Here is a 16,819-nt window from a genome sequence, read left to right on the forward strand (position 1 = left end):
TGATTTAAATAAGGTTAATTTAAATAATAAATTAAAACATTAATTTATGTTTATGTACGATATATTATTCTGTTTATATGATTATTTTACTAATATAATAATGATAAGCTATGGTTTATTGATTATAAACTTTCCTGAGTTATATGATATAGGAGTGAATTTTTTTTTTTTTTCCTGCTATTGCAGAAAAATGCACTAAGAAATTCCTGTTACTAGGCTGTCAGTTTAAGGTGAGACAGGTCACAGTAAATTTCTAGCTGTTTATCTTGGTAACAGGGACATTTTCTGAAATTTCCGAATTTCTGCCTACAAATGATTTTAAGAAAAAATTTCCAAATATACAACAAACAACAACAACAACAACAGCGAAAAATGATTCGGTTACATCCGAATCATTTATTATTCATTTTAACTTATTAAAATTGTGTGGTTAAGCATCTTTAGATTATCATTAAAATAAATGATTATTAATATACTATTAAATAGCCAAACGATGACATTCAGCAAAAGATTGTGTAATGATGATTAGTAGTAAGTTGAAGTTAGTTAAATAATTCGGTAATTCAGGTTTAGTAATAAGCTAAAATTAACACGTGAAGATTTACTCGAAATTTACAGCCATAATTACTATAAGCGGTTAAGTAATTATATTTTTATTAATGAATAAAATTAGTATACATTAAAAAGTGTTTTAAATTTTTCTGAAAGATGTAATTACACCATTTATTTATTTTTTAATAATAAAGTGATTAAAAATAACTACAAAATATAGCAATATATCTAAAAATATAAATGCATTAAAGGAAAGAAAAATATAAAAAAAAATTATTCACCACTCACCAAGCAATTTCGGTAAGAAAATAGTAAAAGTTCCAATAAAATTTTCTTCAAACGACTAAATGTAAAAATCAGAAGTGAATAAAATAACTTTTCAAACTGCAACCGTCATTTAGAATAATAATTCAGTTCCTTAACATTTCTATCTTTATCGATCAGTTTTCTCGCATAAATCATACGTAATTAGCAATTAAATCGTGACCATCTGAAACGGAAACAATGCCGAATCGTTTATATACATATATATTTAGAAGCATTCTACAACTCACAAAAATCGATAAAAATTAAAAATAATTATAGTTATTTACGGTGTTTTTTTTATATACATATTTAACTTATACATATACAGTTATTAATTACTTTACTTTTTATAGGTAAGGTGTATAAGTAAAGACGAAGCTACATCTGTCTTTCACATCAAACAATATCCCTTGAAGGCACCACCCCCATCACCCGCAGGGACTGTTCAACCGAGTGACAATATGTTTTCCAACAGGCAACAAATCCCAGATATGTGTAAAGTGCCCACAACAGTGCATTTACCTCCAATGCAACATACAAAGTAAATTTTTTCGTGCCCCGAATCTACTGTACAAATTGGCAATGTACTGGGAGTGTGATTAGACTCCGATCGACGTATAATTTTTTTTTTTAACTGTCTCAGCTTTAATGAAATTACGTGACACGAAATCACAAAACTCTATAAATATATATATACATATATATATACAGTATATTCCGATTTTTTTGAAATATCTACCGGGTCTTCCGTAATTCGTGGAAAGAATTGAGCCGAAAAAAAAGTGAAATTTCTTGTTTAGAAACATTTTAATAAAATAAAAATTCCCATTAATGTGTTTATTACTTATTTATTTAGTGTATTATTTTGTTCGCTTTTGTTTACAGTACGTGTGTGCTCGATGGACGTTACCATAAAATATTCCTGCACACAAAGCATGTTATGCATTAAGGTATAACTTTGAAGAATCATTACTATAATATAATACTTTTTATATTCAAAGAAAAAAAGGGGAAAAAATACATGTTTTATACGAATAAAAAGAAAGGAAAAGTTCCAGCGGAACACAATTCTTAAAAGCTGGAATCCATTATGTTACTCGAATATGTGCTGCCATCTGATGAGTTTTATTGAAAACAGAAAAATCAATTCAGGTAAAAAATATAATAATAATAACCATTAACTACAATTAATAAATAATTCTTCTAATCTAATAATTTTAATTTAATATAATTAAAATTGATTACATTATTATAATTATAATAATATAAAATTTATTTAAATTAATTTAAGAATAACAATCTTAATTCACGTAATAAAAATAAATAATTATTATGATTTAAATATTAGTATTAATAATAATAATAATTTTTTACTTATTATTATTATTATTATATTATTATTTTTAAAATTAAAAAATTGATTTTTTTAGCCACTATTAACGCAATCTTAAAGTTATTTAGTTGTTTGCCGGTGTGCTTACTAAGAATATTGCTTATTTTTTCTCCTCCATCATTATTAAAACTGTCAGACCATAAATAAGAGTTCTGACAGGTAATTCTTCATCACCCTTTCTGTATACTGTGATAAATTTTTATACATATATATGTATAAAAAAGCCTGTATATAAATATATATAAAGTATATTTTCCTTTAAAAATATATATTATACGCTTAAATCTCTATATAATAATGCTAATAAATGCGGGGAAAGTAAATGATTTTTATATCAGTAATTTTTGTCACGCGAAAATCTCCCTCTATTTTTTATTTATTTATTTATTATATATATATATATTTTTTTACTCGAGGAAATTGGAATCGCGTGCGTGTTTTAAGCACTCGTTTCCATGTTGATTTATGTTAAAAGTAATTAAAAAAATAAAAATAATAATATAATAAATTTTCGAGTAAAGTAATGAATATTTTCTAACTCGAATGCCGTTTATTGTTGTAGAGGATCATGTGACTGGGAGCTATTCTGTAGAAAACAAGATTTGAAGAAAGATTCGACCACTGAATGCTTTCTGTTGCCTCGCAGGAGGTGGAAAAGGCTTCTCATCCAGGAAATGCTGAAACCCGAAGCCAAAAAGAATTGATTTATGATATCATGGCAGAATAGTGCGAAATACGTCTTTCTAACAGATTTCGTTTTGAGTTTTCTTCTTTTTTTCCTCCCTCCTACTTCTTCTTCCATCTCCTCTCTCTCTCTCTCTCTCTCTCTCTCTCTCTCTCTGCTTCTATATATATATATATATATATATATATAATACATAACTTCTATTTTGTTATATTGTTTTTGTTTTGAAGCAGTTGTCTAGTCATTTTTGTATTTGTCAATCATTTTTGGTTGCCGTTTTGACGCCGATGTGAGTAAAATGGTTATTTATGTCCACTTGACAGATTCGTATTGAAGGTGTGTAGCTACCTAACAATAGTTTTATCTCGACTTTCTTTTATTTTTATACTTATTTATATATTTTTTTTTTTACCTTTTATACATTCACGAGATATACCAGTTTCTTATTTTGACAAAAATCATTTATTTTCTTTTAATAAAAACAATATTTTTCAGTTTTCTTTCGATGGAATGAAAGCTTCTGTACGTTTTACCTTCTTTTCTTTTTTTTCATTTATTAGAAAATGTAGGCTTTACCTACTTATATTTTATTATTAATTTTAATTTAAATTATTTAATTTAAAAAAAAAATTAAAGAATTAAGAAATATTTTATTATTTAATCCTAATTAAATCGTGGTTAAATTGAATTTTAATGATCAAAAATTTAGTACATGTTTGATTTTAATTTAAAGTAGGACTTGTTGTTATCTAGCGACTTTTCGGTAAATAAAAGAAGAATGTTTTTTAAAAAAGATGATGAAAAAAATCGATATAATCAGTTCATCTTCTCTAACACAAGTAAATTTTCAAATAAGTTTTTTTTTATTTACTTTTTATTATTAATTTTTTCATGAAAAAAATGATGAAGATTAGATCTTTCATCAAATTTGCGGTTTAAAGATTAAAAAGAAACATGCTTTTAATCTCATTAATGATAAGTTTGAATGAATTATACATTAAGTAGATTATAGGGAGGACCTAATAATAAAAAAAAATTTTTTTAATCTACCAAAATTTACTTTTTTTTTTTTTTTAATGGTAATAAAAATTTTAAACAGATGTAAAGTCTTAATATATAACTATATCAATGTCTTTCATTAGCAGTTGAACGTTTATAATGGATTTACCGAAATTTGACACCATTCGGTAATTAAATTCTTCACTAGAAAATTAAAATACTTACAAGTTTAAACAAAGAGTAGAGAAGATTCTTTAAAGTAAATTCCTGTTTAAATATGTAAAATTTGTGAGTGAGATTTGTAACATAATCAAGGATTATCATCCTTTGTAGATTTCTTTTTGTTTTATTGTATAAAGGAGATTTTTCTGTGGGATAAAAAAAGAGGAGAGAATGTATTTCTTTTTATCTAAGATAAATTTGGCACGTGTAAGATTTGAGTGCTGATACCCTTAAAAATCCTTTTGAAATTTTGTGAAATAATTCTCTTCGATGAAAAAAGAAAGGATTTTATTTTTCAATCTCTATTTAAAAATCTGTTTTCTTAATTTTTTTTTTTAATTCTTATTTTTTGGATAAGAAACATAAATCTACACTACTCAATTATCCTTTATTATATACCCGCCAGCACATATTAATACAATTTTAAAAATCGATAACACCTTTTAAAATTTGAAAGAAAGAATAAACTTATATAAAATATATTTATATAATTTTATATATTTTTTCTTTTTTTCCTAAACTTAAAAATTTACAGTAACAATAGTGTTTTTGGCTTGGATCCCGTGTAAACACACTTAGACTTTTGTTACTGTTTCTGATCCACAAAGTGTGTTATAATTGAATTTTTTTGTGGGAGGTTCTTTGGCATTATGGCCGGAATCATACACTACGTTATTTGGCAATTCCTCTACTTTTGGTTTCGCGTAAAGTATACATAAATCAAAGTAAAAAGAAAGGAAGGAGAGTGGAGTAAATTCAAAGCGACTTGTACGTAACACACCTACAAACTTATTCTACTAGTTTTATAAGTCTTTTGGGTCCTCGGAAGAACTCGACTTTGTTTCGTTAAATTTTGAAAAGCCAGTAAATAAATTATTATATGTAAAGAGGAAAAAAAACGTAAACTTCTTAAAGGTTAAAGGGAGGAAAAGAAAAGAAAAAAAAGGGAAAGAAAAATATGTTCAGGAAAATTGATCACTAAAAATCTCTAGAGGGGAGTTTATTGAATCCACATTCCACACACACAGCTACAAAATACTACCATCTTTTCTGCCACCATTCTGTATAATAGAAACTTAAGGTACTTTCTGGTCAAAATATACCGTGTTCAGCAATCAGTTTAGAAGATTATGGTGATGGTTCCTTTCAAGATAGAGAACTTCTGTTTTGCAATTCGTGCCAATATACAAAACGATTGTCACTAAAGAAAGTTATGCTGCTGTGTAATACAATTACAGAACTTAAAAAAGAGCTCGAAAATAAACATAGAAAAGAAAAAAAAAAAAAAGAAAATAAATCAACCATTTGAATAGAACAATATTTATTTTTATTATTAACATTTCTATTTTTAATTTTTATTATATTAAAAATAATCATTTTGAATTCTATTTTATTACTAAATTCTTCTTTTCTATTCGGATTCTTATTGAATATTCTTTATTAGAATAAATTCAATAGAAAAAAATGTTAGAATAAATTAGATAAAACTTGAAACTTTTCGAGTTTTAAAAGCATTATTTAAATTTAGTTCTTCTTTTTTTAAATTAATTTTTCAAACAATAGCCAATTATTTCTAATAATAATAATAATTATTATTATTTAAAAAAAAATCAAGATAATTTAATAACCATCTTAATAGAATTAAATAAGATTTGAGGATATTTTAAATTGTCAATTTTAAGCATGAACACTCGTGAGACTTCCCATTTCATGCTTTATAAAACATTTTTGCTTTTGTTTATCACTTAATATCAACCTCTTTCCCCTCTTTTTTTTTAATGATAAGATACATAATTATTGTAATTAAATCATCTTTCTAATTAACGCGAATATCGATTCCTTATCCGATTTTACAGTTGAAGCGTTTCCGATGAACTTTTCATCACATTTGGATCGAAAATTAAATTTAAAAAAATAATAATAAAAATTGTATTTTACGATTTTTTAAAAAATTAATAAAATTCACCGCACGTCTTTTTCCATTTTTATTAACTTCATAAAATGCACAAAATGTTCGAATTTTGTACATTATACGAGATTGAAGTCTGTTCTTCCCTTTAGAAACAAATTATTAATTTTTTTTTTTTTAATTTTTATATATATTTTTTTTGTAATTTTTTGGGGTTTTTGTATACTTAACTCTATTGGTGATTTTATATTATTCTTATTCTTGTTATTATATTAATAATAATAATAATAATTGTAATGTAAACAACAACAGACTTCGGAGTGAAAATATTTCTAACAAAAATCATATTTTTAAAAGATACAAATATTATTTTTTCTCTTCTTCTTTTCTGTTTTCGTTTCTTTTCTTTCTTTTTTTAAAAGAAAATCTATTTAAAACAGAATTTAAAAGTAATCACACTTTCATATTCATACAAATCTATGTGTATTGCTACACTATTCTGTTTCCACTCTTCGAATTTAATGTATCAAGTACACTTCTCAATCTCGTCCAGATGGACTCCCCATAGAGTTTAGAGAGGATGTCAGAGCCACACAACATCTTGGTCTTCTGGTCTATCTTCTGTCCAATGCTCTCCAGGAGGTAGTGCAACCCTGTAGTAAAAATCATTCGGTTCATAACGAAGTCTTTTTAATGATTTCTAGTTTTATTTTATTTTATTTTATTTTTAAATGGTGCTGAAAAAGCGAAAAATTCTTAAATGATTTATCACCATCCGGAGTCATCTGTAATAAGGGAGTTAAAGTCATTTATTAAAGTTTTATATAACCTTTACTCCTCATTTACTAGTTAACCACTGTAAAACATTACAAATTAAACCCATAAGAACAAAGAAAGTCAATTTTATTCCTTATTACTTTGCCATTTAAAGGAGGAGAAACGAAAAAATAAAATAATTTTAAATATATATATTTTTTTAAATTGTAAATTAAATAATAATAATAAATTGTATTGTATAAAAATTATATAATCTTTTAATTATTATTAAGTTTTTTAAATGTAAAAATCATAAATTTTAAAAAAATAATAATCGATAGAAGTATTTGAAATTTAAGCATAAAAATAACTTAAAAAATATCGATTTTATTTCATACAAATTATAATTTAATTTCAAATTAAATAGTCTTTAAGAAATAATAATTTAATTTTTTTTTAAATAATTATAATTCTCTTAAGTATAAGTTAGTTAAAATTATAATATTTTATTTTAAAAGAATTTTATCCATTAAAAATTATAGTTTCCAAGTAAATAAACAGAGTTGAAAACATCAGAAATTTAGTTTATATTGACAGATAAAATGAAAGTAAAAGGAGGAGGAGGAGGAGGAGGAGGGAGGAAAAGTACATATTTTTCGAGTTTGACTAACAATTTAAAATATTAAAAAATATAAAAATAGGAAAGGGAGAGGAAGATTTGTGTCAAGCAGGTTAATATCCTATTTAATAGAGAAATTACAAAGAGGGGGATTAAAAAACGAATTTTTATAAATGAAAACGTAATTAAGAATATATAAATTTAAAATAAAAAAATACATTAAAAGTAATGTAATAGTGGTTTTAATAAATAAAAGTTCTTTCTGTCCATTTATTTTGCATCAGGGAAATCATATCACAGTTAAATGTAGCAATTCCATTAAGTAATCTTTAGAGATTGCAGTGAATCAAATCTGACTTACAGTTTTAAGATTGAACAACATACTTTTACATACTCAAGAAAAATAATATATTAAAAAAAAAAAGATAGTTCTTTTGCAATATATCAATAACATGAATTTCTTTTTACAATTTTGTTGAGCATTCTGCCCAATGTAATTTTGCAAAGAGGCATTACCATGTCAAAGTTCCATCTTCTCATCGGGGTTAATGACTCGCTGTTCAGTAACATACTCTAGATGACATCACAATAGGGTAATTCTTTCTTTACTATGAATCGTTTTCTTTTGCAGACTTAATCAGTTGGTTAGTCTGCTGTAAAACAATTTCTGTATAATACTTTGCTTCTATTTAATTTTTAGGACATGGTTTCTGCCAACGTTACAATTAATTTATTTAATATTTTAAAATTCTATCGAATTTAAAATTGGAAAAGAAAGATAGAGTTTATAGAGAGAATAGAGTTTATTTTAGTTAATAGAGGGAAAAATAATTTTTAAAAATTAATAAATTTTGTTAATTACTTTTTTTTAAAAAAAACTTTCTTTATTTTTGATGTATTACATACAAAACTGTTGAAAAATCAATATTTAATATAATAAAAATTTTAATAAATAAAATAAAAAATAAGCAAATAATAATAATTTTACACGAATATTTAATTAAATAAGAAGGAAAGTTTGGAAAGAAAGAAAAATAAGTGAAAAAAAAAAAAAAAAAAATATATATATATATATATATATATATATATATATATATAACAAGTAACTTATATTGTTTTTGTTTTGTGTAATCGAAAAATAATTTATGATGTACACATAATTTTTATAATATGTCATATTTGTTTATTCTAAAATTTAAAAAGTAAAATAAAATTTAAGTTTTTATAATGTAAAAAAATTATTTTTATAACCAAAATAACGTTAAGAATAAACGTAAAAAAATTTATATAAGAAGTAGGTGATATAAATTAAATTGTATAAGACCATATTTCTTTTATAAGTTCTATAATTCTCAATGGAGACAGTTATGAGGATAAGTAAATTTTCTGAACAAACAAATCGTTTCAAAAATGATGTATTATCTCATAGAGATTCAACTAACACAAACAAACATTGCTCAGAGTATGAAGAAGCAAGGTTAGCTACAAGAAAGAGATTAATGAAAACAAGCTGACAGAATGAGAAATATCAGTATGTATCCATGGAAATAAATTTGATTCAGTAAATGTAAAATAATCTTAAAGGTTAAAATAAGTATTTTAAGGTTATTTTTAATAATCGATAATATAATATCCTTAATTGTCGACAAATATTAGAACTGTTAGAGAAACAAGATTACGACTTGTAACTGTAATATTTCTTTCCTTCAAGGCATGCAAAGGTAAAGTGTTTCCTCAGGCAAAATTATACTACGCTTTTTTTTAATGTTAGTGTGGATTTTACTATTCGTTTCTACTCGAATCGACTGATTTTTCTGAATTTAAGCTTCGCTGCATTACATTATTTGAAACGAATTTTATAAATTAAGTTATAAGTCATTGAATTTTTTGAAAGGAGAAAAGAATTTTTTTGAAACTATAACGATAGGAGAAGAAGAAAGAAACTACCTATTGATCTATGTTGTAAAATATGTTTTACAGAAGAAGTAGAATACTTTAAAGTATAATTTAATATTTCACATTTCATTATGTTTGACGTTAGCAAAATTGACATCTATGTTATTCTATACTTTATACAGATGTTGGTTTTTATATAAAACAGATGGTAAACTTTGCTTATCATGTGAAAATGTATTGATTTACTGTGGTATGATATATATTTATGTTTAAGCATTTGTTAACGTTGTAAGTATACACTTTCACTCCTCTTCCTCTTATGGTTTACACGTTGTTTCTTTATATACAAAACAATTACGAGCTTGGCATGCTGATAAGCCTTCTATATATATATATATTTTTAAATGCCAAAAGTCAGTTGCAGTTTTGAAATTAATGGAAATGACAATAACCAAGAGAAAATAAACAGTTGAAGTAAATATACCGAAGAATTTACGAGACTAAAAATAGTTTATATGAAGAAATTTCCAGACATGTAAGAAATGATTAACGATATCGAAAAAATCAGTTATTTTCTTTTTTAAAAAAAGAGTTAGGGTAAAAGTTCGTCCGTAATGTCGGCACTTAAATCATATATGATATAATAAAAAACAAACTATGTTTTGTTGAAAATGTTTCCCTTCCATCATATAAAATTTCATGGCCAGTAGTTGTATTCACTAGGAAGATGGTCACTTCAATAATTCTGTAGAAAACCTGGTTCTGACTGCTTTAGTAATCATAGACTTCGTTGTGTCTCTAGTCGTAAACTTTTCTGATAAAGGAAACTAATCGTGAGAGAACTTTTCGTGAAGAATAGTTACCGAACGATAAGAAGAGTATAGAAAAGCTTGAAGATGTTATCGGCTCGTAGCAAAAGGTAGCAGCAATCTAAACAGAGTTTCGACTTAAACAAGCAACCTTCCAATATTCGAAAATTGTTGGGGAAAAAGCCTTTTTTTCTTTTTTTTCCGGTAATGATTGCGTTCGTGAGTCGATTGTTGTTTTCGTGACAACGCATGCGATTGTCTGGGAACCTACGCCATCTTGTGGAAGTTGCGTCAGGTAATTTTATGATATCTAATTTTGTGGAAATTACGCAGTTTGGAGAATGTGAAACAGCTGCAGATGTCAGCACCACGTTTTTACGCCAGAATGGCGGTTGTCAAGAACACATGATTTGTCTCAGAGAAGGAAAAAGAAAGAAAGAAGAAGAAGAAGAAGAAGAAAAAATGTATATAATAATAAAAGAGCCGTAAATGTTAAAACAGTAGCGACTGACTGCGTTCTTCGCTACGTGTACCAGGTGTTCTCAACAAAAGATTCGCAGAACAAAGTGCAGATATTCATAAATTTCCCAGGCTAAAACTTCTTAATAATTACTGTCTTTTAGCTTTTGACCATTTTTAACGAAAAAATCTTCAACGGAAAATCATTTTTAATAAAAGAGAATTATAGTATATCATTTATGCACCACAAAAATTATTTTCTAAACTAAAAAAAAAAAATAATAATAAGCAAGCAAGCAAACGTAAATATTCTTTTATAATTTACTTACTATTAAGGGAAAAAAATAAGTAAAAAATTATCTTAAATATAATTTATCATTTTCATTCATTAAAAATTTTTCTAAAAGTAAATTAAGTAATAAAGATTATTATTTATTTTTATTTTTTCTAAACAAGAATTTACTATAGCGGTTTATTAATTATAATGAATAAATTTTTCAAATCGTGCACTCACACCCTCATTTCCTGATTAGGTTGCCATAGTACTTTGTCTTTTTGAGATAACAGAGGTTGAGCTTCTGGCATTTTTTCCTGTAGAACAGTTTTCTGCAAAATCTCATTCTGTCCTGTACACGTAGTAATCTCACATCCTGGTAGCACTGCAACCGGTGAAGGAGGTGGAACTCTCAATGACTGACCAGTTTTCTGATATGCATGGTATCTTTTATCATGCTCATCAGCCTTTTTCATCTATCATAATACGTACATAATGTATAATATTTCTCGTGTATATTATCTTTTATGTACCAGAAAGAAAGAAAAAGAAAAGTATTAATGAAAGAAATCGTCCATTTTCTAATTTTCTCTACTCTCTGCCGGAAGCAAAGTTCTGTAGATTATTAACAAAAACCTTTTATCTTTTACCTACTGGGAAAAATTTCAAAAAGATATTGCTAAATTATTCATCCCTAGAGAATTTAAAAAATAAAAAAATATAAACGAAATGGATATACTTTTACTTTGCCAAATCAAACTACAGATTCGACTAGTATTTTTTTTTCTTTTAAATATATATTTTTTAGATAATACTTTAATGAACTTTTATTAAATCTCTTCTATGATCGATAACACACACGCGACTACGCATACATATTAAATTAAACTAAAATTCACCTCGTAATTCATGGTGTGAAGTTTGGTATCCATTCTTGTCTTATCTCTTTGATAAAAAACACCGGCAAATATTAAGACATTGAGGATTAGGAGCGAACATCCCACAGCTATTGTTACACTCAATGCTGTTGAATAACTAGAATTTTCTGAGTAAACAACAACCGATTCTGCATAATCCACGTGGCTTGTTTTGTTTGTTAAAGAATCCGATCCTCTTGTTAAAATATCACTTCTGTCATCCTGAGAAGTTGCCGAAATGATTTCGGTATTCATGGGATATTTAGACCAAATAGTTGTCATTGAAACTGTCGACGGTGACGTCGCAGGAAAGAATTTTCTCGACATGACATCATAAACATCGTGGTCGTCTCCAGTTTGATGATGATAATCAGTTTTACCTAATCTATCCAATTTAGGAAATAAGTGGTTCCAAAATGACAGCCTGTGAGCGTGGTAATGATCTCTCACTTTCGGTTTCATACCTGGTATTTTATTTTATAAAAAATACAAAAAGAAATTCTTAATAAATATACAATTTTTTAACATAGAATTATATATATATATATACATATTTATTTACTTGAAAAGCAAAAAAGTATATTAATTAAAATATCCAATTTTTCGGTAAATATTTTTGAAATAAATTGGAAATTCAAATTTATGCATTATTCATTTTTTTTATTAGGCAAAAGTAAAAAGGGTTTCTTCATGCTTTCACGTATCTTTTCTGCACTTAAGTTTTAATAACATATCTATTAGGAGACTGAGATCATTAGTCTCCGAAAACATTTCTTATATACAATATAAAAAAAACTTACCAATTGTTAGATATTTTTGATGTAGTGGCTCATAAGGAGGCCAAGTCGATCGCTCAAGTCTTCCTTTCGCTTTCTGAACTTGAGAAGTTTCTGCTTCATTCTGTAGAGAATTTGGATCTCTGACAGATAAAGAATTACTTATTAATATAGAATTCTTTCAATGTTATTTTTCATTCGTAGAATGACATTATTTTAGTAAATTAGGTCATTCTTTTACTAGGTCCTCTCTCGTCCAATGTTTGTTTACTTATGCAAAACTTCATGAAAAATTAATTTGATAAATACAAGAATAGAAAAATTAGCATAATTTATTTAAGTAGTTTAACCAAAAACCATTGTTCGTTTTGCGTAAAGAATACTTCTCTACCGAGAAAAGAATGAATGAAATTAAAAATATATATATATAATAAGAATTCTGTATTTAAAATACTCCACATTTTTAAAATATTATTTTAATAATAAAAATTTAAAATATTTCTACTTAATAAAATAAAAATTAGCTTATGAATTAATATATATATATTAATTAATCGAATTTACTTGGCTGGTAAATTAATATTTATCTTACATATAAATTTTGTATGGTTGCATTACGGATGCGGTTTATATTCGAGAATAAATATATTTGAAACTTAAATAAAATTGAAATAAAATGTTTTATTTATAGAAAATATATTTTTCTAAATTTATCAAAGAGAAAATTTGAAATTGTAATAATGGTATTTACCCAGTTTTGACAAAATTTGTCCAAAACGTCATAACCGCTTCGGATAAAGAGACTTCAGAACGAGTATAATTGCCAGAAAAATGGGCTAGAGTGCCAACCAAAGGCACACCGAAGACATATGGAAGTTCTTCTCCGTGAATGCATCCGAGTCTTTGGGAAAATTCCCCACTTTCTGTCTGGTACGTAAAGACGTAGAGATAAGACTGAGATCTGACTGTAGAATGAAACATTCCTGCCCTAACAATGGGTGCCACGAATAATGCATCCCCTAAAATATCAGCAGTTGATTCCATCATATTGACTGGATGTTGCGTGGGTCTTGTCCAGTCCGTATATTCACTCACTGTGATGAGAAATATTTCTTGAAGACGTGAAGAATAAAGAGTACGAAGTAAAGATAAAATAAAACTATCCCTTCTATCTCGATCTATGCCCGACTTTTCTTCTTCCGCTGAAAAATCGTGATAGAATTCGGTCCTGGTTATGCCAAAAAGCATATCGTAATGTCCGTAAAGATCAGTGGAGTTATCCATGAGTAAAGATGGAGATGATGGAATAACAATACCGTCTACTGTTGGTCCAAAGACTGGTCCGTGAATAGGGGGCTTAGGTTGAGCTCGAATGATGTCAGAAAGAGGTCGTTGCCTCATACATTCTACCAAAAGAACATTGTTTTTAGTTGGACAAGCTAACCGATTGGCTAAGTGATGAGTGTATGAGATGGCATCATTTGCTATGGCCCAAGAACTCAATGCTGATCCACTCTGTAGAATGGCGCGATTAAAGAGGCCTGAAACACATAAAATTCTCTTTATTCTACTTTAACTTATTGCACCGGGATATACATTTATTAAATATTTATTCTAACAACCGCATACTTTTATCTATTAAATTTACATTTACCGCCATTATTATTTTTTCCTTCTTCGTTTCCTAAAACTGATTACTTTATTAATAGTTAACTTATTATTCTATTAATAGACTATGTCAGTAACTACCGAATTAAATTAATATCATATTTTTAATTTTAATTAAATTTAACGCTTATTAATTAATGTAATTACGTCATTTAATTGCTTAATGGATTATTTACTTTAACGTCATGGCATTTTCTTGATGTGTAATTTTCATTATAACTTATTCTTCCTAACTTTATATATAAAGTTCAAAGAGACTCTTCCAATCTTTTTATCTTTTATTATTACTTAACAACTTGATTCGTATCTTCACTATGATATGATAGACTCTACGAGATAAGTGCATGTAATCTAGAACTCATCTAGATAGAGATTTTTTTCCTTTTTTTTCTACCGAAAACCACATTAATTTCCAACTTTAAATACATCAAATAACATTTGGTCTCTGATACTTATCCATAAATTAATTGAAAATGATGAAACTACGAGATTTAGAGCGGAAAATTTTAATTGTAATTTTAAATATATGATTTTAAAATGTATAATTTATTATACTCGATGGAATCAAATAACTTATTTTCGCCATGAAAAATATTTCATCGCTTCCAGCGACTTATAAAACCAAGCTTTTAATGATAAGGCATTAATAATAAAAGAAATACTCCAAAAAAAAAAAAAAATGTAATTTTATATTTTATTTATATACTTATTAAATAAATAAATTAAATTTATATATATACGTAGAATTTTTATCATATTTTATATATATATGATTATTATTATTATTATACTTTTATTCGAAAATATAATGCATGTATGAATAACTAAACATATAATAAATAAGAGAATAACTTGTAAATAATAAATTTTATATGTATAAAGGACAATAATCTTAATAAAATTCACTAAAGTGTATGTAAAAATAACATATAAGTCGATGTTATATACACACATCTTTATCATTTATAAGATTTACGTAGCGATAACAAAAGTAAAATTACGTATTAAAATTTTTAAATGTAAAGAAAAGATTTATCGTTCTATTGAAATTAACTCAAGAAAAATACAATTTTTCCTCAACGATGAAAAATTAATTCCATTGCAAACATCAATAATTTCTCTTTAAACATTTATTTATTCAATTATTAAAAATGTTAAATATTCAGGAAAAAATTTTTCTGTGTTCCATTCTCTTTAATCCATTCTTAAAAAAAAAAAAATAGAAAAAATATTCCTTTATTTAAATAATTAATTTTAATTTACAATAATTTACATGATAAAGAAGTAAAACTTGAATTAAAATTATTACTTTTATTATTTTTCTATTTTCGATATATGTTATTAAATGTATTTAATTGCGTAAGATCGTATACTAAATTAACGCTTTTTATTATAGAAAAGTAAAAAAATATATACATTTTATGATTTAGGAAGAATAAATAATGAATTATAAATGAAAGTTCTTTCATATTTACATATTTATTTTCTTTAAAAATGCGGATTATTACTCACATACTGATTATTACTTCATATAAAATCTGTATACATGTTACCTCTGGCCATAGGAGAAATCATTAAAAAGTTAGTGCAGGCTGCTCCGTAATCATGTCCAAAAACCGTAACATTTCGAGGATCCCCACCGAAACCTCCAATATTCTCTGTATCCAATGAAGAGCGGCCACTTGATCCATCAAACCATAATTACCCCGCGCAGAATTATCCAACGAAGGAAGAAATCCTAAAAATGATATTCTTTAATGGATCATTCGTAGAAATATATATATATGTATATATATATATAAATCTGCATATAAAACTCGGCCAGCGAGAATAAAAATGTCGAAAATGCACACGAACAATGAAATAATTGACACAATGAAACTTTAGAGAGTCATCAGAGGGAAGAAGAGGGGAAAAGTTCTTCAGTAGATTCTTTAAAGTAATGTTCACAATGAACACGTCAGTAATTGTTTCAGGATACAGAAAACACACTTGATAAAGAAAAAAGTGAATAAATTAGAAAAGATTTGTGGCGTTGACATTTTACATCATTAATCGATCTTTCTACTCGGTTGTGACTTTTTCTTTTATTTATAAAAAGAAAAAAGAAAAAAAAACAGGAAAAAAGAAGAATCATTAAACGACGTTTTCTGTACTCAAAGTAAGTTTCGTTTTAACGCCACAAGAATCAACACCTGCAACACTTTTACTTGTCAACCGGCGACTGAAGATGTCAGAAAATAAAAAGAAGTATTTGGATTTTCTTCTTCTTTCTTTCTTTATTCGTTTCTTGATCAGTTTGTCGATGATTCTGTCGATACTTGTATCTCTAGAAACTAGCAATTTGTGTTCTGAGTAGATACCCAGCGGCTTCAAATCTGCATAAATTATTGAATTCTTGCGATAAATCGATACCATACGGAATTTTCTCTCCCTCACACAACACTACATGTCAACGTACAATACCATTAGCATATCGTTTGCCACTCACAGTGATATACAAGACCCTAAATATAGAGAGAGGTCACGTCTGGAAAAATGGCAAAAGGAAAGTTAATTGTATTCCTTTCGTATTATAT

General features: G+C 26.4%; 1 protein-coding gene and 1 pseudogene across 1 annotated transcript in view; one reads left to right on the forward strand and one right to left on the reverse strand.

The window, feature by feature from the left end:
• Positions 1–1,705, forward strand: part of LOC136968399 (neuroligin-4, X-linked-like) — a 64,847-nt gene extending 63,142 nt beyond the window's left edge. Inside the window, exon 7 of the mRNA XM_067262418.1 lies at positions 1,212–1,705. Coding sequence (XP_067118519.1) covers positions 1,212–1,403 — 192 coding nt within the window. The 3' untranslated portion in view covers positions 1,404–1,705. The remainder of the gene's footprint in view (positions 1–1,211) is intronic.
• Positions 1,706–6,319: 4,614 nt separating this feature from the next.
• The window catches only part of LOC136968404 (neuroligin-4, Y-linked-like), a 31,177-nt pseudogene continuing 20,677 nt past the window's right edge, over positions 6,320–16,819 (reverse strand).

Source organism: Centruroides vittatus, unplaced genomic scaffold (assembly GCF_030686945.1).
Source record: "Centruroides vittatus isolate TY-2023 unplaced genomic scaffold, ASM3068694v2 contig_1033, whole genome shotgun sequence".
Taxonomy (NCBI): domain Eukaryota; kingdom Metazoa; phylum Arthropoda; class Arachnida; order Scorpiones; family Buthidae; genus Centruroides; species Centruroides vittatus.